At 37.7% G+C, this 26,276-nt stretch overlaps 1 protein-coding gene across 2 annotated transcripts in view; it reads right to left on the bottom strand.

Annotated features, from left to right (window-relative positions):
- KIZ (kizuna centrosomal protein) overlaps positions 1–26,276 on the bottom strand; it is a 145,159-nt gene that overhangs the window by 73,993 nt on the left and 44,890 nt on the right. For both annotated transcript variants that reach the window (XM_086701562.1, XM_086701561.1), the window contains exons 5-6: positions 10,306–10,951; positions 9,601–9,919 (exon numbers count right to left, since the gene is read on the bottom strand). In XM_086701562.1, the coding sequence (XP_086557688.1) occupies positions 9,601–9,919; positions 10,306–10,951 (965 nt within the window). The remainder of the gene's footprint in view (positions 1–9,600; positions 9,920–10,305; positions 10,952–26,276) is intronic.

Here is a 26,276-nt window from a genome sequence, read left to right on the forward strand (position 1 = left end):
TATTTGAAGTAATAATGGCCGAGAATTTTCCAAAGTTAACGACACCAAACTATAGACCTAGGAAGCTCAGAGAACATGAAGCAGGATAAATATCCAAAAAACTACCTTTAGGAATATCATGAAAATCCTTAATGTGTATGCAATGTGTATGCACCTAATAACAGAGCACCAAAATACATAGGCAAAACTGATAGAACTTCAAGGAGAAACAGATAAATTGACCATTACAGCTGAACACTTCAACACACCTCTGTCAGTAACTGGCATATCCAGCAGGTAAACAAGCAGCAAGGATATAGCTGAAGTGAAGAGCACCATTAATCAACTGGATCTAATTGACATTTACAGGATACTCCATTCAACGACAGCAAAATATACATTCTTCTCAAGCTCAAATGTAACATTTGCCAAGGCCAAATATATTCTAGGCCATAAAACACACCCCAAAGAAATTAAAAGAACATAAGTCAGAGAGAGTATGCTCTCAGACCACAATAGAATCAAACTAAAGATCATTAACAGAAATACAGGAAATCTCAAAATATTTGGAGGTTAAAAAACACATTTCTGAAGAACACATGGGTCAAAGAAGTTTCAAGAGAAATTTAGTATTTTGACTGAGTGAAAATGAAAGTGCAACTTATAAAAAGTTGTGGGCTACATCAAAAGCAGGGCTTACAGGGAAATTTATAGCATTGAACATGTATATTAGAAAAGAAAAAGATCTAAAAATGAGTAATCTAAGCTTCTATATTGGGAAATGAGAAAAAAAAGGGGGGTAAATTTTCCAAAGTAGCAGAAGAAATCATAAAATCTAGAGAAGAAATCAATAGAATTGAAAACAGGAAAACAATAGACAAAATCAACAAAACAAAAAACTGTTTCCTTGAAAAAAAAAATAAACAACAAAACAGATAAACCTCTAGCCAGGTGTATTAGTCTTTTCAGGCTGCTATAACAAAATATCACAAACTGGGTGATTTAAACAACAGAAATTTATTTTTCACAATTCTCAAAGTAGGGAAGTCCAAGATCAAAGTGCTGGTTGATTTGGTTCCTGGTGAGACTTGCAGATGGCCACTTTCTCACTGTGTCTTCACATAGCTGGAGAGAGCTCTAGTGTCTCTTCCTCTTCTTATAAGGGTTCTGGCCTTATGGGATTAAAGCCTCACCTTTATGAGCTCATTTAGCCTAGATCACCTCCTCACTGTATTTGTATATCTCTGAATACAGTCACTTGCAGCACTAGAGCTTCAGCATATGAATTTGGGGGGACACAGACATTCAATCCTTAATATAAGGCTAACCAAGAAAAAAAAGATATACACAAGTCATAATGAATGACAGACCATCATTATTGATCCCATGTACATTAAAGGGAAAATAAAAGAATAATATGAAAAACTCTAAACTCACAAATTTGGTAACTCAGATGAAATGACCCAACTCCTAGGACACAATATGCCAAATCTTACACAAAGAGAAACAGAGAATCTGAATAGAACTATATATGTTAAAGAAATTGAATTAATAATTGACAATCTTTCAGAACAGAAAGTACCAGGGCCAGATATGTTCACTGGCAAATTCTACCAATCATTTAAAGAAGAAATTATACCAATTCTCTACAATCTCTTTCAGAGGATAGAAGGCAAGAGAATACTTCCTAACTCATTACATAAGGCTAGCATTACCCTGACACCAGAACCAGATAAAGTCTTTATAAGAAAGGAAAACTACAGATCAGTGTCTCTCATGAATATAGATGCAAAAATCCTTTAAAAAATGGCAAACTGAAATCCAAGAATGTATAAAAAAATTACACACCATGACCAGTTGGATTTTATCCCAGGTATATCCCTGATTTAACATTTGAAAATCAATGAATATGACCCATCACCTCCAAAGGTAAAGAAGAAAAATCATATGATTGTACCATTACATGCAGAAAAAGCATATAAGAAAAGTCAATACCCATTCACAATAAAAATTCTCAGCAAACCAAGGATAAAGGGGGAATTTCTTCAACTTGATAAAGAACAAATGTTCTTCAACAGATAAAGAACAAAAAACCTATAGCTAACATCATATTTAATGTGAAAGAATTAGATGCTTTCCCCAAAAGATCAACAACAAAGCCAAAATGTCTCCTCTCACCACTCCTATTTAACATTGTACTAGAAATCTTAGCTACTGCAGTAAGAAAGAAAATAAGGGACATCTGGGTGGCTCAGTTGGTTGAGCATCTGACTTCGGCTCGGGTCATATCTCACGGTCTGTGAGCTCAAGCCCTGCATCAGGCTCTCTACTGTCAGCACAGAGCCCACTTTGGATCCTCTGTCCCCTGCCCTCACCCCTCAGAAAAAAATAAACATTAAAAATTTTATTTAAAAAAAAAAAGAAAAGAAAAGACATATAGATTGGGAAGAAAAAAATAAAACTGTCTTTATTCACAGATCACATGCTTGTCTATGTTGAAAATCCCAAAGAATCAAAAACAAAATACTCCTGAAGCTAATAATAATTATAGCAATATTACAGGATATAAGGTTAATCTACAAAAGTCAATTGCTTTCTTATATAGCAGCAATGAACAAGTAAAACTTGAAATGAAAAACACAATACATTTACATTAGCACAAAAAAGAGAAAAGTACTTAACAATAAGTCTAACAGTTTATGAACAAAAACGACATGAAGAAAACTACAAAACTGATGAAAGAAATCAAAGATCTAAATAAACAAAGAGATATTCCATGTCATGCATAGGATGACTTAACATTGTTAAGATGTCAGTTTTTCCCAACTTGAATTCCCAGTTCTGAATTCAAAACAGTATCAATTAAATCGCAGCAAGTTATTTTTCTGAATATTGACAAACTGATTCTAAAGTTTATATGGAAAAGCAAAAGACCCAGAGGAGTCAATACAGTACTGAAGAAGAGCAAAGTCAGAGGACTGATACTACATGAATTCAAGACTTACTATAAAGCTAACATAATAAAGACAGTGTGATACTGGTGAAGGAACAAACAGATCCTAATGGACCAGAACAGAAAACTCAGAAATAGACCCACACAAATAGTCAACTATTTAACTCTTCAATGGAAAAAGGATAGTCTTTTCAACAGATGGCACTGCAAAGAATGACATCCATAAGCAAAAAGACAAAATGAATCTGGAAACTGACTTTGTGCCTTTCACAAAAATTACCTCAAAATGGATCACAAATCTAAATGTAAACTGCAAAACTATAATATTTCTAGAAGATAACATAGTAAAAAATCTAGGTCACCTTAGATTCAGTGATGGGACCTCAAGATAGTGGCAGGGAATGTGAGTGGCTAAGCCCTGCAGTACTGGTGGGCCAGCACTCACTGCTGGGGTTCACTGCCCTGGGAGAGGTTAAATAAAAAACAAAAAAAAACACAAAACAAAAAACTTCTGCCTTGAAAAAGACACTGTCAAGAGAATGGAAAGACATGCTACAGACAGGGAGAAAATATTTACAAAACATATTATCCCCCTGATAAAGGACTTGTATCCAAAATATGCAAAGAATTATTTAAGCTCAATAATAAGAAAACAAACAATCCAGTTAAAAACTAGGCAAAAGAACTGAACAGGTACCTCACCAAAGAAGACATACAAATAGTAATTAACTACATGAAAACATGCTCACCATCATATGTCATTAGAAAATTGTAAATTAAAATAATATACCATCGTGTACCTATCAGAATAGTTAAAATTAAAAAAAAAACTGATAATACCAAAGGCCGACAAGGATATTTACTGATGTCTACACAAAAACCTGCACGTAATTGTCCACAGTGTCTTTATTCATAATTGACAAAATGTGTAGGTCACAAAGCTTCAGTAAGTAAATGGATAAATAAGCGGTGGTATATCCAGGTAACAAAATATTATTTAGCACTAAAAGGAAATGAGCTAGCAAGCCATGAAAAGACAAGAGTTCAAAATATGCATATTGCTTGAGGCCCCTGGGTGGCTCAGTCTATTAAGCATCTGTCTCTGGCTTGGGTCATGATCTCACAGTTCAGGGTCGGGCTCTGCACTGACAGCAGGGAGCCTGCTTTGGATTCTGTCTCCCTTTCTCTCTCTGCCCCTTCCCCGCTTATGCTCACACATTCTCTGTCTCTCTCCTAAAAATAATAAATAAACATTAAAAAAATTTAAATGCATAATGCTTAGTGAAATTTGAAAAGGCTATATATACTGTATAATTCTAAGAATATGACATTCTGGAAAAGGCAAAACTATAGACAATAGAAAGTTCAGTAGTGACCCAGGGTTTGGGTGAGGGGGTGGAAAGAGAGATGAGTAGTAGACAGAGCATAGGGGTTTTCAGGAAGTGAAAGTATTCTGTATGATGTAAAGGTGCATATATGATACTACGCATTGTAAACAAAGCAAAACCAAAAAACCATCAATACATTGCTTCATTCACTAGAAAAGTCACCAGAGAAATACTGTTTGCATGAGAAACTGCTTGTTGAGTAATGCAGTTGTGCACACCCACTTTTCTAGGTCCCTACGAGTCGACCATGTTCCATGCCTGGTCACCTGCACGTGGCCATGTGTGAAAATGCACTTGCTCAGATGGTGAGGGTACAGGGCAAGAGAAAGCACAGGTCGGTTGCTGGGCCCAACCCAGGTAGCTGCTAGGTCACTCACTTTGCCACCCTGGCACCATGTGCTCCCACACTGGACCCTGAACACATCTGATTCAGCCTGCCTTGGGTCACTATGGTTAGTGACTTCTACCCATAAAATCTTGCAAAGATATAATCCCTGATTCCAATTTTTCAATTGGATCATAACTGCTGCATAACAAATTACCACAAATTTCACACTTACCATAAACCTTTCTCACAGTTCCCATGGGTCAGAGGTCTGGGTCTAGGTTAGTGGAGCCTTATTCTCAGAGTCCCACCATGCTGACATCAAGTTGCTGGCCGGGTCTGCAATCTTGTTTAAGTCTGGGTCCTCCTCCAAACTCACTGGTTGTTGGCAAATGAATTTCCAGCCAACGATTTCCTACCATGTGGCCTTCTCCACAAGATGGCAGTTTGCTTTTTCAAGGCAAACAGGAGAGTACATCAGCTGCTTTGAATCTCTGACTTCAGTAAGGACCCAGTCCCTTTTAAAAGGCTGATCTGATCAGTTTAGGTCAGGCCCACCCTGGAGAATTCCTTTTTTGATTAGCTCAAAAGCAACTGATTTGGGACTTTATCATATTTGCAAAAGTCTCCATATCTGTCATTTAACATAGAGTAATTGTAGGAGGGAAATCCATCAAATGTACACTCCTGCCCACACTCAAGGCAAGGGGACTATACACAGTACACACCAGGAGGCAGGACTCTGGGGAGCCACCTTAGACTTTTGCCTACCTCGTGGATAATTAATCCTGACAAAACTAATCAAGTCAGATTAATTCTCCTAAGTCAAGTTACGCACCATACTATCCTTCAGCAGTTGTGCAAAAGACAGAAAATCAACCCTAAATTTATTAACCAGATATTCTAGGCCTGTTTTCAGCCATGCCTCAGGCACCATTTTAAACCTTTATTTTAAGGAGTCCTGCTCACTGAGCCTCAATCACACCCTTTGCTCTGCCTACCCATCCCCTCTGTGCACTCAGCATCTACATGCCTGCCAGCACTCCTCTCAGAGAACTAACCCACCTCTTCCTACCTCCTTCTTACTCAAAGCCTCAACAGCCTTCAAGATGACACATCAACACCTGTTATAAAACCTTTCCTGACCTTTGGACCCATGATGAACTTACCTTCATTTGAATTTGTCCTAAAATACTGTGGGAGGGTTGCAAAAAATGGCCATAAGCTTCCCATCCCTGTGTGTCTCCTCTTTTGCAATGTGACTCTGCCACTCATCTTATCAAGAGGTGGACCTCTTGACTTTTTCACCTGTTGACTCTGGGCTGGGCCTTGTGACTTTCTTTAGCCATGGGACACTTGCAAATGTGACTCAGGCAGACACTATAAAAGCATCTGGGCACTGGGGCTTGCCCTCTTGCTGTCTTGGGAACTCTGCTACCACCACCAGATGACAGGCTAAACGACTCTCCTGGATGAAGAGGGGCACATAGCTAAATTATCCTTGAGGCCCCAACTGACACTGGGCCAACACCCAACACATGAAAAGCAGCAAATATCAGGTTAAGTCATGGAGTTTTGTACCAATGTTTGCAGCAAACTGTTTACTGTTTAAGAATAAAAAGATTCTAGGGGCTCTGGGTGGCTCAGCCAGTTAAGTGTACAACTTCGGCTCAGGTCATGATCTCATGGTCCATGAGTTCGAGCCCCGCATCTGGTTCTGTGCTGACAGCTCAGAGCCTGGAGCCTGTTTCAGATTCTGTGTGTGTCTCTCTCTGCCTCTTCTCCACTCATGCTCTGTCTCTCTCAAAAATAAAAAATAAAAACATTGAAAAAAAGAATAAAAAGATTCTAGGTCTTCCTTTTTGACATTTTTTTTTAAGCTCATATTTATTTTGGTATGCTTTTTTGTGAAAAGGGTTAACTCTAACTTGTGATGAAGGAATTATGCATGAAGCACAGCCTGGTTTTCAATATCTGGAAGTATCCATGGGAGTGGATCATGAAGCTTCTCAAAAACACTTGGCTTTTAGGTAGAAGCAACCCAAGTGTCCATCAACAGATGAATGGATATACAGAATGTGGTATGTCCATACACCAGAATATTATTTAGTCATAAAACAGAATGAAGTTCTGATACCTGCAACAACATGTATGAACCTAAAAGATCTTATGCTCACTGAAATAAGCCAGACAGGTGCAAATAATGTATAATTACCAACAGAATAGACAAATTTACAGACAGAATGTACATTAGAGGTTACCAGAGACTGGAGGGAGGGAAGAATGAAGAGTTACAGAGTTTATATTTGGGGTGAGGAACAACTTTTGGAAAGAGATAGCGCTGATGGCTGCACAGTATGGTGAATGTAATTAATGTTACTAAATTATATGCTTAAAATCGCAATTTTAAAATGTTTTTTTTTTTACATTTTAGCACATTTTTCACAAATCAATAATGTAATACACCCCAAACCCTTGGATTATACACTTTAAATGGCTGGACTGTATGTTATGTGAAGTATATTTCAATAGAGCCATTAAATTTTTTTCTAAACAAAACAAACAACCAAACAACACAAAAATAATCCTTGGCTTCACTTTTCCCCTCTAATGGAAACTATCCAGCATACTGTATTCCTCTTTTCACCTTTACTACCAGGAAGCTTAAGACCAAGTTTCATGTCCAAACACAGCAATTTAGTGGGCATACAGATGTGCTAAAACATAATAACTATCATCATCATCATCAAATCAGAGGGTCCAGTTTCCTGTCTGTATCTTTCTATGTGTCTGCCTTTGTCCCATCTCTCATCTTTCTTAACTAAAATTCATTCAAGTGACTTTTCTCCAACCCCCCCAAAGACCCTAAAGCTAACTGAGGTAATGAACCTTTGAGGTCACAGTGTCAGCTCTGTAAATACAATGTTATAGCCCCAGATTAATAATTAACCTTCAGAGCAAGGGAGAACAACTCATGCTAAATAATAAATAAGAGAAAGTAGGGCCTCAAAAGCAGTAGGAATGTCAGCAGGTTAACCAGCATCATTTAAAAGCACGTCCAACCTATTCGTGGGAATACTTTCACCACAGACAACCAATAGGCTCAAATTTGATAGCACAGACATCAACCACTGCTGACTGACCTTTTATTCTGGGAACATTCTTTTAAGACAAATATTCAAAAATTCACCAAATGACCATATTTCCCAATAAGTTTTGGAACACAATATCCCAAATTCCCAAGGAGCTTGGCTTTAAGGTCATAGGAAAAAGTCATTCACATAGGAGAAAAGGGGATAGAGTGTTCTTAATTCCACACACATGCTCATCGTTTTTCATCTCAGGAAAAGACTGAATTCTGAGTAAAGACACTAGTACACGAGCCCCCTTGTTAGCCTACCAAAGTGCTAACTTGGCCAATGGATTGGTATGAAAAGAAGCCTGTGAATACAAAACCCAGAATAGATGATTTTATCTCTGGTAATAAAGTTTCTGATGATATAGTATATAATACCTGTACCTCTTTGATGAGAGAGAAGTATTATGACTAGAAAAATCCATTTGGCTTGCCTCTACAATAAGTCCAGGAAGTTTGTCAGTGCTTCCATCCATAGTGCAAGTGCTTTGTACTTGATGTGCTCTTAATAAATCTTTCTTGAACTCTTGGAGTCAAACTATAAATTAAACTTTTCACCATAAGTAGATTATGAATGGTGAAAAGCAACATATTTAAAGGTACAACAGTGCTCTAAAAGAGAGTATATATCCCAATACACAACAATGCCTACTTGTCTTTTCACTGCTACTGAGACCATTGAAAAGAAAGTGACATTATCGGGGCACCTGAGCGGCTCCGTCAGCTACGTGTCTGACTTTGGCTCAGGTCATGATCTCACAGTCTGTGAGTTTGATCCCCACATCTGGCTCTGTGCTGACAGCTTGGAGCTCAGAGGCTGGAGCCTGGAGCCTGCTTCAGATTCTGTGTCTCCTTCTCTCTCTGTCCCTCCCCCTCTCATGCTCTGTCTCTCTCTGTCTCAAAAATAAATAAACATTAAAAAAAATTTTTTTTTTAAAAAGGAAGAGTGACATTATCATAGTACAAGAGAAATTTCTGAGGGTAGCATGTAAGTTGAGGAGGCAGGTCTGCCCCAATGGCACAAATGTCATTCCTATGCCCCTGGCCTTGGTTTCCCCATTTTTAAAAGATGACATCTACCTTAGGTTGTTTACTTAGGTTTCTTCTACTCCTACAAGAGATGTGATCCTATCAGTGCTATTTTTCATTGCAGAATAAGTTTCCTAATAGTTTCAATGCTTTCTACATAATTCCACCCAGTATCTCTAGTCAATAGTGAAAAATCATATGTGAGCTTTTATAAGTTGGATATTAGAAGTGCTCAGAATGTTTAACACTAATGTTGTTCCTATTTAATATTAAAGATTCCAGTGTCTTCATTCAAAAAATGAGAGCTGACTTGGAAATATACTTAGCAGAACTTATAAACTCATGTTTAATCGTAAGACACAGTGGCAAGGAATAGAAGGATTAAGCAAATTAATTAGATACAAAGTTCTTAGCCTCTAAAGCTGAACTCCTAGTAAGTTTAACTATTTGTTACCTTCTGTGCTGCCACAACTTCAAAAATGATTTACTTTCTAGAACGCTGGAGGGCAGGGTGTAGGGGGGAATGACTTATGAATTAACCAGGGATTGTTTGGATATAATTATAAACTGCCAATCACCATGAGTCAATGATATTCAGACTTTTAAAGCTATTTCATTAAAAAGAAAGAAAGAAAGAAAATTAAACCTTATCTAAAAGACTGTTTATGGGACTTAAGGAACTTACACATCCATGGCTGAAGGTTCAATAATACATTCCCAGTGGAATGGTCTCTAAAAATGTCTATAATTAAAAACAGAACAGTAAAAAAAAAAAAATTGAATGTCTTACTCTCTTGTTGGTGAGTGAGTGGCGGATTCCTTTTTTGAATCAGGAGAGCTTAGGGTTTGCAAAATACAATTATGTTTTTCGGTGGATAGGGCATCTCGTTCTTGCTCAAAGTGGATTAATTTTAAGGCCTCTATTCCATTTTCTCCTTCCATCACGTCACCCGGATTTGGCTGTGGTTCTGAACTCTTGAAAATCAGATCATCTTCACTTACAGAGACTGTGAGATCACTGCTGCTGCTGCTCAAACTTTCCTCCTCCAGCTGTTCCTGCATTTTTCTGAAGGGTTTCTGTGATTCTGGGTCCCCAGGAGGAAGATGATCTATAAGAGGGAATATGAACAGACTACTGATCACTAACTTCAGGGAGAAGCGAGGTTAACACATTCTGCCTCACAGGCAGATAAATTACTCAGTTAAAAACATGTAGAAACAATCCACAATTAATTATATAGTACGTGAAAAATCATTAAAAATATCTTTAAACCTATCACAGTGGGTTTTAAAATCAGTGAATTAGCTTGCAAAAATATTTCCTCCTGTGTATTTAAGAACTCATGAGAATGGAATTTTGTTAGCCAAGTCACTGGTTTGCTTTTTGACAGAGGTAAAATTAAAGTATGTATTTTGTTCTTACAAAAGACCACCACCACTCCCAACACCTAAACACCAAGAAAAACCAGCAAACAATCTCAGCCTCTCAACCCACCTGGGAAACCTTCCCAAGCAGAATCCTTCTCTTGAGAACACTTATTTACAGATGCACAGTATTCTGAGGCTGATAGCGGAGAGACTGGCGGTCTGGCTCTTTCTTCCTTGACTTCAATACATTCCTGTGTCAGTATTTCTCCCTCTGATCCCTCTGATCTGCTGCAACTGTCACACTTTAAATCAGTGGTTCTGTTCTCTGGACTTAATCTTTCCCGTAACGGGGAATGGAGTTCAGCAGACTTTTTGCCTTCAGATAAACTACTCCCGCCGTGATGCGTGTTGCTTCCTATCTGTAAGCAATGAGTTTGTTCCTCCTCAGACAATGCGCTGGCTGTGACTGGCGTTTTCTCACCAATCTGAAGAGATGTCTTTCCATCTATTTTGTCAGACTTATTTAAGCACTGTGTGTCACTATTAGTTTGTACTACATAGCTGTCTGTCACATTACCGCTCTGGGCTGTCTGTCGGTGTGAATGTGGGTCAGGAATTGAAAAGTTCTTTGTGGGCTGGGGAGATTTCTGCTCTGTACTGAAACCTCCAATGCTTGAGATAGCTGACATTTGGCGGCCCATAAAGATTGTTGCTGGTTGATACAATCCTCTTGACATGGCTGTCCCCGAGTTAGTTCCTGCCTGCCTTGCAACCTGCAACGCAAGGTAGAGGTGAGTTAAACATACTGTGTCTGAACGATTGGGTTGTTTACATCCTTCTCAAAAATGAAGTGAGGAAAAGGAAGCATGGCCACTGAAATCAACACTGACCACATTTTATAAAACCCACGGCTTCCACAGAATAAGTCAGAAAAACGGTACAGTCCGTAGTATTTACTTTGAATCACAATATTGGTTCCGCAAACAAATATTATCTAACAACTATGTAATCTACATTTCAAAAAGAGATGCACACATTGCACAACTATGTGAAAGTACTTAATGCCACTGAATTGTACACTTAGACATGTCTAAAATGGTAAATTTTATGTTACATATATTTCAGCACAATTTAAAAAACTGAATTCTAACCACTTTTCACAGAGAGGCTTGGATTTAATAGAACTAGGGAGATACTATACCAAAAAAAATAAAAAATAAAAAAAAGAAAGCGAGGGAGGGAGAGATGCATACAAAGGACTATGGGAGTTTTAAAAACTCTTTCTAGTATTATAGGTAATATAAAAAAAAAAACTTCCACTAATCATATACAGGATTGCATTAAAATATACTCCATTTGTGCAAAAATAATCCTGATTGCCAGTCAAACTGCAAATAACAGTTTTTCCTCCACATCTTCAAGTAATTTTATTTATTTATTTTTATTTGAAAGAGAGAATGAGTGCAAGGTGGGGAGAGGGGCAGAGGGAGGAAGACGGAGAGAAAAAGGGAGAGAGACAGAGACAGAGACAGAGAGAGAGAGAGAGAGAGAGAGAGAGAGAGAGAATCTTAAACAGGCTCTATACTCAGTGTGGAGCCCAATGCGGGGCTCAATCCCACAACCCTAGAGTCATGACCTGAGCCAGAACCAAGAGTTGGATTGTCAACTGACTGAGCCACCCAGGTGCTCCTCAAGTAATTTAATTTTTTTTTTAATTTTTTTTTTCAACGTTTATTTATTTTTGGGACAGAGAGAGACAGAGCATGAACGGGGGAGGGGCAGAGAGACAGGGAGACACAGAATCGGAAACAGGCTCCAGGCTCTGAGCCATCAGCCCAGAGCCCGACGCGGGGCTCAAACTCCCGGACCGTGAGATCGTGACCTGGCTGAAGTCGGACGCTTAACCGACTGCGCCACCCAGGCGCCCCTCCTCAAGTAATTTTAAAGACATGTAAAGCAATTTAAATTTACAGTCATGTCTATGGGGAGAATGAGCATTGTCTCTTTTTTAAAAAGAGAGGGGGCTGGGTGAGGCAACAGAAGCAATCGGTTCAGTGGCTTGGTCAAGGACACACAGTGGGAAGTAGAACTGGATGTAACAATAATGAAGCCTTGTGGAAGTTACATGCTTTTCTTTTGAAGGGACCAAAGCATCTCTACAGACCTGATAGCATTTAGTTCACAGAGGCTTGGAGAATAGATGGGGAGATATATTTGCATCTCTCTTTTGCAGACAAGAAAATCTGAGGCCCAAATTTTAGAAGAGAAAATGTCACATACACAGCTGAAACAGAATCCAGGTCTTGCTTCTCTTCAAATATACCATCCCTCCCTGAAAGCATAAAACTTCTAGAAGAAAACATAGGCAGTAACCTCTTTGACATAAGCCTTGGCAATAGTTTTCTAGATATGTCTGCCTCCTTAGGCAAGGGAAACAAAAGCAAAAATGAACTATTGGGACTACACCAAAAAAAGCTTTTGCACAATGAAGAAAATCATCAATAAAACACAAAGACAATCTACTGAATGGGTGAAGATATTTGCAAATGATATAGCTGATAAGGGGTTAATATCCAAAATATATAAGAACTTCTATAACTCAACACCAAAAAATAATCTGATTGAAAATAGGCAGATGACCTGTATAGACATTTTTCCAAAGCAGACAGACAGCCAACAGACACATGAGAAGATGCTCAACATCACTCATCATCAGGGAAATGCAAATCAAAACCACAATGAGATATTACCTCACACCTGTCAGAATGTCTAGAATCAAAAAGGCAAGAAATAACAAGTGTTGGCAAGGATGTGGAGAAAAGGAACCCTTTAGTGCACTGTTGGTGGGAATGTGAATTGGTATAGCCACTGCGGAAAACAGTACATAAGTTCCTCAAAAAATTAAAAATAGAAATACTATATGGTCCAGTAATTCCACTACTGGGCATTTACCCAAAGAAAACGAAAATACTAATTCAAAAAGATATATGCACCCCTATGTTTACTGTAGTATTATTTACAATGTCCAAGATATGGAAGCAACCTAAGTATCTATCAATAGATAAATGGATAAAGAAGATGTAGTGATTACTAAAGTAACACACACACACACACACACACACACACACACACACACACACACACAGGAATATTACCTGGCCACACACACACACATACACAAATAAGATCTTGCCATTTACAACAACACTGATAGACCTAGAGGACATTATGCTAAGTGAAATAAGTCAGACAGAGAAAGACAAATACCATATGATTTCACTTATATGTGGAATATAAAAAACAAATGAACAAACAAGCAAATTTTTGTTTAAAAAAAAAGCAGAAACAGGGAACCTGGGTGGCTCCATCAGTTAAATGTCCAACTCTTGATTTTGGCAGCGCAGAGCTTAAGATTCTCTCTCCTTCTCTCTGCCCCTCCTCCCCACTTGCTTTCTTTCTCTCTCTAAAAAAAAAAGCATAAACATACCCATAAATACAGAAAACAAACTGATGGGTGGCTCATGTCAACAAACTCATGGGTGGCTCAATCAATTAAGCACCCGACTTCATCTCAGGTCATGATCTCACAGTTTGTGAGTTTGAGCCCCAAGTGAGGCTCTGTGCTAACAGCTCAGAGCCTGAAGCTTGCTTTGTGTTCTGAGTCTCTCTCTCTTCTCCACCCCTCTCCCGCTCACTCTCGGTCTCTCTCAAAAATCAACACTGAAAAAAAAAAACCAAAAAAAAAAAAAAAAACCAAACTGATGGTTGCCAGAGGAAGGAGGATAGAGGGATGGGCAAAAAAGATGAAGGGGAATCAGAGGTACAGGCTTCCAGTTATAGAATGGATAAGTTACGGGAATGAAAAGTACAGCATAGGGAGCACAGTCAATGCTATTGTAACAGCATTGTATGGTGTCAGATGGTAGTTATAGTTGTTATGAGCATTACACAATGTATACAGTTGTTGAATCACTATGTTGTGTAGTGAAACTAATGTAACATTGTGTGTCAACTATACTTCAATTTTAAAAAGGGAAAAAAGTGGGGCACCTAGGTATCTCAGTCGGTTAAGTGTCCGATTTCGGCTCAGGTCATGATCTCACAGTCTGTGAGTTTGAGCCCCATATCAGGCTCTGTGCTGACAGCTCGGAGCCTGGAGCCTGCTTCAGATTCTCCCTCATTCTCTTCCCCTCCCTCACTCATGCTCTGTCTGTCTGTCTCTCTCTCAGAAATAAACTTAAAAATTTTTTTTAAAAAGGGAAAAAGTGAAATAAATAGCACTAATAAGGGTAACTATATTGGTAAACATAAAAGATAGCATAAATATATTTTTGTAACTTTTTTTCTCCTATATGATTTAAAACACAATTGCATCAAGCAATGATTACAAATATATGTTGATGAGCAGCATATGAGATATAAAGACATAGCTCGTACTATAATTACAACACAAAGGAACAGGAAAGGAATAGAACTGTATAGCAACAAAGTTTTGACATGCTATTAAAATTAAGTTGGTATTGGGGCGCCTGGGTGGCTCAGTCGGTTAAGCGTCAGACTTCGGCTCAGGTCATGATCTCATGGTCTGTGAGTTCAAGCCCCGCGTCGGGCTCTGTGCTGAGAGCCTGGAGCCTGTTTCGGATTCTGTGTCTCCCTCTCTCTCTGACCCTCCCCTGTTCATGCTCTGTCTCTCTCTGTCTCAAAAATAAATAAACGTTAAAAAAAAATTAAAAAAAAAATTAAGTTGGTATTAGTCTGACTAGCTACTTATAAGCTATTAGTTATAACACCAGGAAACCCACAGCAACAGAAATGATAGGGAATCAAAATGGCACACTAAGAAATATATATTTAAAGCAAAAGAAGGCAGTATGGAGGATAAAAGGACATAAAAAGATATATGGAAAAGAAAGTACAAAATGGCAGAATAGAATCCTACCTTTTTAGTAACCACATTAAGTGTAAATGGATTAAACACTACCATTAAAGTCAGAGATTGGCAGAAAAGATTTTTTAAAAGTCATGATCCAACTATATGCTATCTAAAGTGACTCATTTTAGATTCAAAGCCACAAACAGGTTAAAGGAACAGGAGAGTAAATGATATATGAACAGAACCTCATGAAAAAAAAATAGACAGTAATCAAAAGAAAGCTGAAGTGGCTATACTAATATCACATGAAATAGACTTTAAGATACAAAATTGATACTAGAGACAAAGGACATTTTATAATGTTAAAATGGTCAATTTGTGAAAAAGATATAACAATTAGAAAAAATATATATATATGACAAAAAATTCCTAAAATACATGAAGCAAAAACTGAAAGAATTAAAAGGACAATTCAATAATAATAGTTGTTATTACTCCACATTCAATAAGACTCCACATTGCACAATATATAAAACTAAACAGGGGCGCCTGGGTGGCGCAGTCGGTTAAGCGTCCGACTTCAGCCAGGTCACGATCTCGCGGTCCGTGAGTTCGAGCCCCGCGTCGGGCTCTGGGCTGATGGCTCAGAGCCTGGAGCCTGTTTCCGATTCTGTGTCTCCCTCTCTCTCTGACCCTCCCCCGTTCATGCTCTGTCTCTCTCTGTCCCAAAAATAAAAATAAACGTTGAAAAAAAAAATTTAAAAAAAAAAAACTAAACAGAAGGTCACTAAGGAAATAGAAGACTTGAACAACTGTAAACCAACTAGACCTAACAGACATACATAGAAGACTCTACCTACCAACAGCAGAATCCATATTCTCAAGTGCACATGGAACATTCTGTGAGATAGACCCATATTTTTGGCAATAAATCAAGTTTCAATACATTTAAAGGGTTAGAAAGTATGTTCTCTAATGACAATGGAATGAAATTAGAACTCAATAAAATAAGGACATTTGGTAAATTCACAAATATGTAGAAATTGCAAGACCCACTCTAAATAACTAATGGGTCAAGGAAGAAATTACAAGGCAAATTAGAAAATAGTCAGAGATAAATGAAAAGCAAAACACAACATACTAAAGCCTAAAACAAGCAGTTGTAGAGGCAAATTCATACCTACAAAAGCCTATATTAATATTCATAGCTATAAAAGCCTATATTAAAAAAGAAGAAAGAACTCAAATCAATAGCCTAACCTTCCATGTTAAGAAATTAAAAAAAGAAGAGCCAATTAAATCCAAAGCAAGCAGAAGGAAGGAAATAATAAAGATCAGAGCAGAACTAAATGAATTAGAGAAAAGAAAAGCAGCAGTGAAAATCAACAAAACCGAAGGTTGATTCTTTGAAAAGATCAACATATTGACATATGTTTAGCTAGACTAAGAAAAAAAAAAACTTAAGTTATCAAAATCAGAAATGAAAATAAGTACTTTGTTACTAACCCTATAGATATAAAAAAGATTATAAGGGAATATTATAAATAATTGTATGCCAACAAATTAGCCAACCTAGATGAATTGGACAAATTCTTACAAAGACACACACTATTAAAACTGACTCCAGAAGAAATAGAAAATCTGAATAGACTTGTAACTAGTTAAGAAACTGAATTGTAGTAAAAAAAAACTTACCCCATAGGGGCGCCTGGGTGGCGCAGTCGGTTAAGTGTCCGACTTCAGCCAGGTCACGATCTCACGGTCCCTGAGTTCGAGCCCGCGTCAGGCTCTGGGCTGATGGCTCGAAGCCTGGAGCCTGTTTCTGATTCTGTGTCTCCCTCTCTCTCTGCCCCTCCCCCGTTCATGCTCTGTCTCTGTCTGTCCCATAAATAAAGAAAAACGTTGAAAAAAAAAATTAAAAAAAAAAAAAAAAAAAAAGAAAAGTCAGGATCACAACTCTTCACTGGTTAATTCTACCAGAGGTTTGAAGAGTTAACACCAATCCTTCATAAACTCTTCCAAAAATAGGCAAGGAAGAAAAACTTCTTGACACACTCTATAAAGTCAGTCCCTAATACCAAAACCAGACAAAGATATCTCAAAAAAGGAAAACTACAGGCCAGTATTTCTTATGAATATAGATGTAAAAACTTCCAACACAATACTAGAGAACTGAATTCAGAAACAAATAAAAGGAATTATACATCATGACTAAGTAGGATTTATGCCAAGAATACAAAGTTAGTTCAACGTATGAAGATCAAGTAATGTAATAGAATAAAGGGGGGAAAACTCCCAAAAGATTATCTCCATAGACACAGGAAAATCATTTGATAAAATCCATCACATGCTCATGATAAAAAGCACCAAACTTGGGATAAAAGGGAACTCCCTCAACCTGATGAAGTACATCTCTGAAAAACACCCAACAACATAGTCAATGGTGAAAGACTGAAAGCTTTATCCTAAGATCAAGATTAACACAAGAATATCTGTTCTTACCACTTCTATGTAACACAGCATGCAGATTCTAGCCAGGACTGTATGGTAAGAAAAAAAGAAAAAACGAAAGACATCTAGATTTCAAAGAAAGAAGTAAAACTATCTCTATTGGCAGATGACATGATCTCATATAAAGAAAAACCTAATGGGGTGCCTGGGTGGCTCAGTCGGTTGAGTGTCCAACTCTTGGTTTTGGCTCAAGTCATGACCCTAGGGTTGTGGGATAAAGTGCTGCACTGGGCTCCATACTGAGCGTGGAACCTGCTTAAGAAAGATTCTCTCTCTAGCTCTCCCTCTGCCCCTCCCCTCCTCAAATTAAAAAATGAAAAGAAAAGAAAAACCTAAGGAATCGCAAGAAAAGATTAGAGGTAATAAGTTCAGCAAGGTTGTAGGATACAAGATCAATATACAAATAGAAATAATGTATTTCTATTCATTAGCAATAAACAATCTGAAACTGAAATCAGAAAACAATTCTATTTATAATAGCATAAAAACACAGAAGAATAAATTTAACAAAGAAGCACAAGACTTGTATACTGAAAACTACAAAACATTGATGAAAGAAGTTAAAGAAGGCCCAAATAAATGGAAAGACATTCTGTATTCAAGTTACATAAGACTTGATATTAAGATGATCAAATCTGGGGTGCCTGGGTGGCTCATGGCTCAGTCGGTTGGGTGTCCGACTTTGGCTCAGGTCATGATCTTGCGGTTTGTGAGTTCAAGCCCCGCGTCCAGCTCTGTCTGACGGCTCCGAGCCTGGAGACTGCTTTGGATTCTGTGTCTCCCTCTCTGCCCCTCCCTGCTCACGCTCTGTCTCTCTCTGTCTCTAAATAATAAATAAACGTTAAAAAAAAAAAAGAGGACCAAATCTTACTCCCAAATTGATCTACATATCCAATGCAATCTCTATCAAAATCTTGGCTAGCATTCTTGCAGAAATTGGCAAGATGACACGAAAATTCATATGGAAATCCAAAGAACCCAGAATAACCAAAGCAATTTTCCAAAAAAGCAAACTTGGAGACCTAATATTACCCACTTTTAAAACTTACTACAAAACTAGGGTAATTGTAGACCTCATTGGCATAAGGATAAACATACAGATCATTGGAACAGAATTGAAAGCCCAGAAATATTCATGCATCTACAGTCAACTGACTTGTTTAAAGACATTTTTAAAGAGTAGTTTTTGATTCAAGGCTAGAAGGGGCTGGAATTGGTTATTTCCCTTCCTCCACATTGAAGGCTATGCCTTCTGGGTTGGTATTTCTCTTCTCTCAGGTCAGTTAGGCTCTGGTCAGTTTCTCCTGAGGGCAGATCTTTTTAAGAACAGAATTCTTTCCTATATTTCAAAATGATTACTTTTTCCCTGCCCATGCCTGAATTATAGGGGGATTTTTCTCTGATATTCACTGTGCGGAACTGGTAAAGCTCCCTGGAATTAAAACACAAAAGGTGGGATCGGGGGGCTATGACTAGGTCTCTCTGGAGTTATCTCTCAGACCTGTCCATGCTGAGCCTCCAGCAATTTGTCAATTACAGCTTGGATTTATCTATCCTGGCACCACTTATTGTAGTGGTTTCAGCTCTGCTCTAACAAGCTGTGATTCTCTGTATTCCCTGTTGGTCTCTCCAATTTTAGAGGCAGCAGATTGCTCTGTAACTTCACTTCTCTGAGAGATCTAAGACTTGTTGATTCTTTGGTTTGTTCAGCTTTTTACTTGTTAGGACAGTGTGGTGACTTCCAAGCTTCGTATATGTTGGGTCAGAAAGCAGACTACAAAGTAATTTCAGTAGCTGAATATTATCCTATTCTATAAATGTACAATAATTTATTTAACCCATCTTATTTTGATGGACCTTGGTTTGTTTCCCACCATCTACCATTCCAAACCATGCTGCAATGATGATCCTTGAGCATATGTCTCTCTGTACACATGCAAGTACAAGACAGCTTCTTATAACTGAAATTGCTGGATCAACACTTGACTTATAGGATATTGCCATTTTGCCATCCAAAGAGGCCATTATGTCATTATTAAGAATATTCCATTGCACCATAAGGTTTAAATAGCAAAATTATAGTAACCAACATTCTGATTCACCTGATATAAATATTATTTGTGACTTCTATTCCTTTTGTCTCTCTATTCCTTTTGTAATTGAAAAGCTAATATAAGAACAAAGACAAATTTAAAATAGGCAAAATCACCTATTACCATTATCCTAATCTAAAAACTACTTTCATTTTTCCTATTGTCAAAAAAAAAAAGTTCTTTAAATATATGGCTTCAAGGGATGGGCTCTTGTGTAGAAGTTAAAGCTGGCCATATGCTGAGGTCAGCTCAAAATTGAGGCAAATCAATGATCAGACTTATGGGTTTGGGAGGTCTTTGATTTTTCACTTTTAAGACCCATTTAGAGAATGTTAATGAACCAATACCAGAGTAATTACTAACCCAGCACAGGGAATACACACCTCCCTCTTTGGTGGTCTGTTAAAGGCCAAAACATAAAGCAAAGGAGTAGGCATGTCTTAGAGAGAAGAAAGCCACCTGGGGAAGGCCAAAGGAAGTGCCCTGGATTACTCCTTTCTACCAGTAATTCTCAAAGTCCTCTGACTTACCAAGAGGCCAAAAACTCCAAGTCCATTCCCACTGAACAAAGAACCCCAAGAGCTAAGAAATGGAGAGAAACAGCAATATAGTAACCTGCACAATCAACAAAAGTAGCATGTAATGATTTAACTTACAGTAAATGCTTCTAAAACCAAAGTGAAAAACAGCAACAACAATTCAAAACAGTGCTATTAATGAAGAATACTTCATAAAAGGAGGAGAGATTCCAAATCTCTATGACAGCAAATGGTTATAAACTGCCATTTTTGCCAAGCGTTCAACACTTTTTAGAATATGGAACTGCAGGTCCTCAACAAACTGTACTAATATACTACTTACCAACATAGTAATCAATGAGAACATCACATTTATTTTAATTTTTTAATATTTTAAAAATGTTTATTCATTTATTTTGAGAGAGAAAGAGAGACAGAGAAATAGAATATGAGTGGAGGAGGAGCAGGAGAGAGAAAATCCAAAGCAGGGTCCATGCAGTCAGCACATAGCCTGACTCAGGGCTCAATCTTACCAACTATGAGATCATGCCCTGAGCAGAGATCAAGAGTTGGACACTTAACTGACTGAGCCACCCAGGCACCCAGAACATTACATTTTAGTGGCATATAATAAATCAGAAGTTATGGAAAGGTGGCCTGTAATTATGCATAAAATTAGAATCTCCAGACTGGTGCATTTGTTTGCCTATAGGACCAAAAGAGACAACTTGCATTTGAGGATCTGTTGAGACCCAATAGGAAGTTTTTTCTGCTCTATCTCTAGTTGTTCGTTTGTGGGGGAGGAGGGTTAAGTTTTTGGTATGATTTCAACCTTACAGAAAAGTTTCAGGAATCATAAGAAAAACTCCCCTAATATCTTTTGTCTAGAATAATCAATTATTTACATTTTGCCCCATTTGTTTTATCATTCTCTCTCTACATATATGTGTATGTTTATACACACACACACACACACACACACACACACACACACACACACACACAATTTTTTCCTGAACCATTTGAGGGTAAATGGAGATATCTGGTCCCTCTCCCCCAAACATTTTAGTGTATATTTCCTGAGCACAGGGACATTCTCTTTCATCAGTAGAGAGAGTTCAATGATTAAAATCAGGAAATTCAACACTGATAAAATGCTATTTTCTATTCCACAGTCCTCATTCAAACTTTGTTACTTGGCCAAATAATATCCTTTATATAGCTACCTTTTTCCCAGTTTCAGGATCCAATCTAGAGCCATCTCTCTTTGAGCTTATTTTAACCTGGAACAACTCCTCAGTCTTTGTCATTCCTGACCTTGACATTTTTTTAAGAATATAAGCTATCTACTTTGCAGACTGTCTCCCAATGTGTGTTTGACTAATGTTTCCTCATGATTATGTCCAGGTTATGCATTTTTCGCAGGAAAACCACAGAAGTATGTTTACAGTTTTCAGTAACAGGAATACTACTCTGATAAAGCAAATTTATTGGGATGGAAATTAACCCCCAATCCTCCCACTATGAAGCAGAATAATTAGAAATATTTGTTTCAAAATTTGCCTTCTTAAAAAAACAAAAAAAATTAAAAAACAAGAGGGACAACAACATAATACCACTTTATACCTATTACATTAAATTTTAGAAATTAAAATTATAACACCCAATCCTGGATTGGGTCCTGGAACAGAAAAAGGACATTGAGGGAAAATCTGATGAAATACAAAGTCTGGAGTTTAGTTAACAGTAATGTACCTAAGTTAGTTTTTTACATCTGACAAATGTGGCATTGTAATGTGGACCATTGTGGGAAATGGGTGAGGGATCCAAGGATGCTATATTGTCTCTGCGACTTTTCTAAAATTCTATATTGTCTCTGCAAATCTAAAATTATTCTAGAATAAAAAGTTTACTTAAAAAGATAACCCCTTGGGGAGGAGAAGCCAAGATGGTGAAACAGCATGGAAGTTTTTTGTGTGTCTCACGTCCAAGAAATACAGCCAAACCAACACTAAACCATCCTACACACCTAGAAAACTCACTGGAGGATTAACACAACAATCTGCACAACCTGAACCACAGAATTCAGCAGGTACGTGGCACGAAGAGCTGAACCTGGGAAGCGAGGAGCAGGAAGGGCGGTGCTTTTGCAAGCAAAGAGAGGATGGAGACTGGTGGAGGGAGAATATGGGTAAAGCACCCCTCCCCAAAAGCAGCTGGAGAGAAAGTGGAAAATTGGAAACAGCTGCAGGGACTAAACTAAAAAGGGAGAAAGGAGAAAGGAGAGGGTTTAAATTCCAATAAGACTGTAAACAAGGGGAGTGCAGTCTGCAACTCTGCATCTTGATACCTGGCAGTGCTCTGCTGGGAAGGGTGAATCCCCAAGAAAAGAGTGGGGTCCGGGAGGTTCTCAGGCCACACAGGGAAAAGCAGTTTCACTGCTGGAAGGACATTTGGTAGAGACTGTTGAAGCTACCTGGTCCCAGCAGACTCCAGAAGGTGGCCACATTTGCTGGTGCTGGGTCAAGGTCATTAGGGTCTGGCCTGGTGCCAGATGTGTGTTGTGATTTTCCACAATCCCTGAAAAGCTACTGCTACACTATCTCACAAACTTTTTCTGGGGCAGGCTGGTACCTGGCTGCAGTCTCAAGGCACCGGCAGCAGCGGGGTCTAGTAAGCATTCCTGGGCGCAGCCGACATTCGGCCATTGCTCACTCGACCATTGTGCAGTGAGACCCTCCTGCAGAGAGGCAGAACGGGTCAAAGCTACAGTCCTTCAGAAGTAAGGGGCTGGGAAAAACAGCCACATTGGGGACAAAACTCGGGAGACAGATACTGCCTGGGGTCTGGTCATGGAGAGTGAAAACGCAGGGAGTGGACAAAAGCTGAAGACAGAGGACAGGTGTGCGATTGCTAATCTGGGAGAACAGAGTTCCAAAACTAGAGACTGGGTAGCTGGGTGGCGCCATTTTCACCGCTCCCGCGCATGTGCATACACACCTAGCAGCGCTACAACACTCCACCCCACTAGCGTAGCAGCGCCATCTAGTGAAGAGCAGAGTCGTTATACTGAGCCCTGTCCAACTGGGCCAACTTCACTCTTCAAGAACACAAGTTCACCGCCTGCTTAGTTTATGGACTATAAAGCGCTACATAGTCTGACTTCTAGGGGAAAGCAAAGTAATTTCACTCCTACTTCAATCTGTTAGCAGGTCCATCTATTCAATTTTCTTTCTTTTTTTTTCTCTTTTATACTTCTTTTCTTTTTCTTGAATACAGAAAGAGAAAAAATTCATTTTTATTAAAAATTTTTTCTTTAATTTTTATTACTGTATTTTTTACTTTTGTGGAAAAATTTCCAAATTCTATTTTACTTCCATCATTTTATTTTAGTCTACTTCAGTGTATTCACCTTTTTAAATTTTCAAACAATTTCCTTTTTTTCTTTTTCTTTTTCATTTCTTTTCTTTTTCTTGAATGCAGAAAGAGAAAAACTTCATTTTTACTTTCAATTTCTATTAAAAATATTTTTATTTCATTTTTTACTATATTTTTTGCTTTTAGGTAAATTTTTTCGAATTTTATTTTACTTCCATCATTTTATTTTAGTCTACTATAGTGTATTCACTTTTTTAAATTTTCAAACGATTTCCTTTTTTAAATCTTTTTTCTTTTTTGTTTCTTTTCATTTTCTTGAATACAGAAAAAGAAAAAAATTCATTTTTATTTTTAATTTTTATTAAAAATATTTTTCTTTAATTTTTCTACTATATTCTTTACTTTTGTGTATATTTTGTCAAATTCTGTTTTATTCCCATCATCTCATTTTAGTCTACTTCAATGTATTCATGTTTTCAAATTCTCGAACGATTTCCTTTTTTTTACTCCCCCTGCTTTTTTTCCCTAATCTGTCAAACCCCTTTCAACACCCAGACCAAAACACATCTAGGATCTAGCATCATTTATTTGATTTGTGTGTGTGTGTCTGTGTTTAATTTTTTAATTTTAATATTTTTTTCATTTTAATTTTTCTACCTCATTAATTCCTTTCTCCCTTCAAAATGACAAAAAAAAGGAATTCACCCCAAAAGAAAGAGCACAAAGAAACGACAGCCAGGGATTTAACCAACACAGATATAAGCAAGATGTCTGAACCAGAATTCAGAATCACCATAATAAGAATACTAGCTGAAGTCAAAAACAGATTAGAATCCCTTTCTGCAGAGATAAAAGAGGTACAAAATAGCCAGAATGAAATTAAAAATGCTATAACTGAGCTGCAATCATGGATGGATGCAGTGGTGGCAAGGATGGATAAGGCAGAACAGAGAATCAATGATATAGAGGACAAACTTATAGAGAATAATGAAGCAGAAAAAAAGAGGGAGATTAAGGCAAAAGAGCACGATTTAAGAATTAGAGAAATCAGTGACTCCTTAAAAAGGAACAACATCAGAATCAAATGGGTCCCAGAAGAGGAAGAGAGAGAAATAGGGGTAGAAGGATTATGTGAGGAAATCATAGCAGAAAACTTTCCTAACCTGGGGAAAGACACAGACATCAAAATCCAGGAAGCACAGAGGACCCCCATTAGATTCAACAAAAACCGACCATCACAAGGCATATCACAGTCAAATTCACAAAATATTCAGGCAAGGAGAGAATCATGAAAGTGGCAAGAGAAAAAAAGTCCCTAACCTACAAGAGAAGACAGATCAGGTTTGCAGCAGACCTATCCACAGAAACTTGGCAGGCCAGAAAGAAGTGGAAGGATATAGTCAGTGTACTGAATCAGAAAAATATGCAGCCAAGAATTCTTTATCCAGCAAGGCTGTCATTCAAAATAGAAGGAGAGATAAAAAGTTTCCCAGACAAACAAAAATTAAAGGAGTTTGTGATCACTAGACCAGCCCTGCAAGAAATTTTAAGGGGGACTCTCTGAAGGGACAAAAGATGAAAAAGTATATGTATATATACATATGTATATGTGTATACACATGTACATATACACGTGTATATGTATATGTATATACACACATATATATATATATATATATATACATGTGTATATGTACATATACTTTTCCATCTTTTCTCCCCTCAGAGGGAGGTATTTATTTATATAAATAAATAAATACCAAAAGCAACAAAGATTAGAAAGGACCAAAGAACACCACCAGAAACTCCAACTCTATAAGCATCATAATGGCAATAAATTGGTATCATCTAGAGTGAGTATCAGTACTCACTCTAAACGTCAATGGACTCAATGCTCCAATCAAAAGACATAGGGTAACAATGGATAAGAAAACAAGATCCATCTATATGCTGTTTACAAGAGACCCACTTTAGACCTAAAGACATCTTCAGATTGAAAATAAGGGGATGGAGAACCATCTATCATGCTAATGGTCAACAAAAGAAAGCCGGAGTAGCCATACTTATATCAGAAAATCTAGACTTTAAAATAAAGACTGTATCAAGAGATGCAGAAGGACATTATATCATAATCAAGGGGTCTATCCACCAAGAAGACTTAACAATTGTAAACATTTATGTGCCAAATGTGTGAGCACCCAAATATATAAATCAATTAAACACACAAAGAAACTCATTGATAGTAATACCATAATAGTAGACTTCAACACCCCACTCACAACAATGGAAAGATCATCTAATAAAAAAATCAACAAGGAAACAATGGCTTTGAATGACACAGTGGACCAGATGGACTTAACAGATATATTCAGAACATTTCATCCTAAAGCAGTGGAATATACATTCTTCTCTGGTGCACATGGAACTTTCTCCAGAATAGACCATATACTGGGACACAAATCAGCCCTAAGTAAGTACAAAAAGATCGAGATCATACCGTGCATATTTTCAGACCACAATGCTATGAAACTGGAAATCAACCACAAGAAAAAAATTTGGAAAGGTAACAAATACTTGGAGACTGAAGAACATCCTACTAAAGAATGAATGGGCTAACCAAGCAGTTAAAGGGGAAACCACAAAGTATATGGAAGCCAATGAAAATGATAACACCACAACCCAAAACTTCTAGGATGCAGCAAAGGTGGTCATAAGAGGAAAGTAG

The sequence above is a fragment of the Puma concolor genome, chromosome A3, assembly GCF_028749965.1.
Source record: "Puma concolor isolate L17-30 chromosome A3, mPumCon1.1.hap2, whole genome shotgun sequence".
NCBI classification, from domain to species: domain Eukaryota; kingdom Metazoa; phylum Chordata; class Mammalia; order Carnivora; family Felidae; genus Puma; species Puma concolor.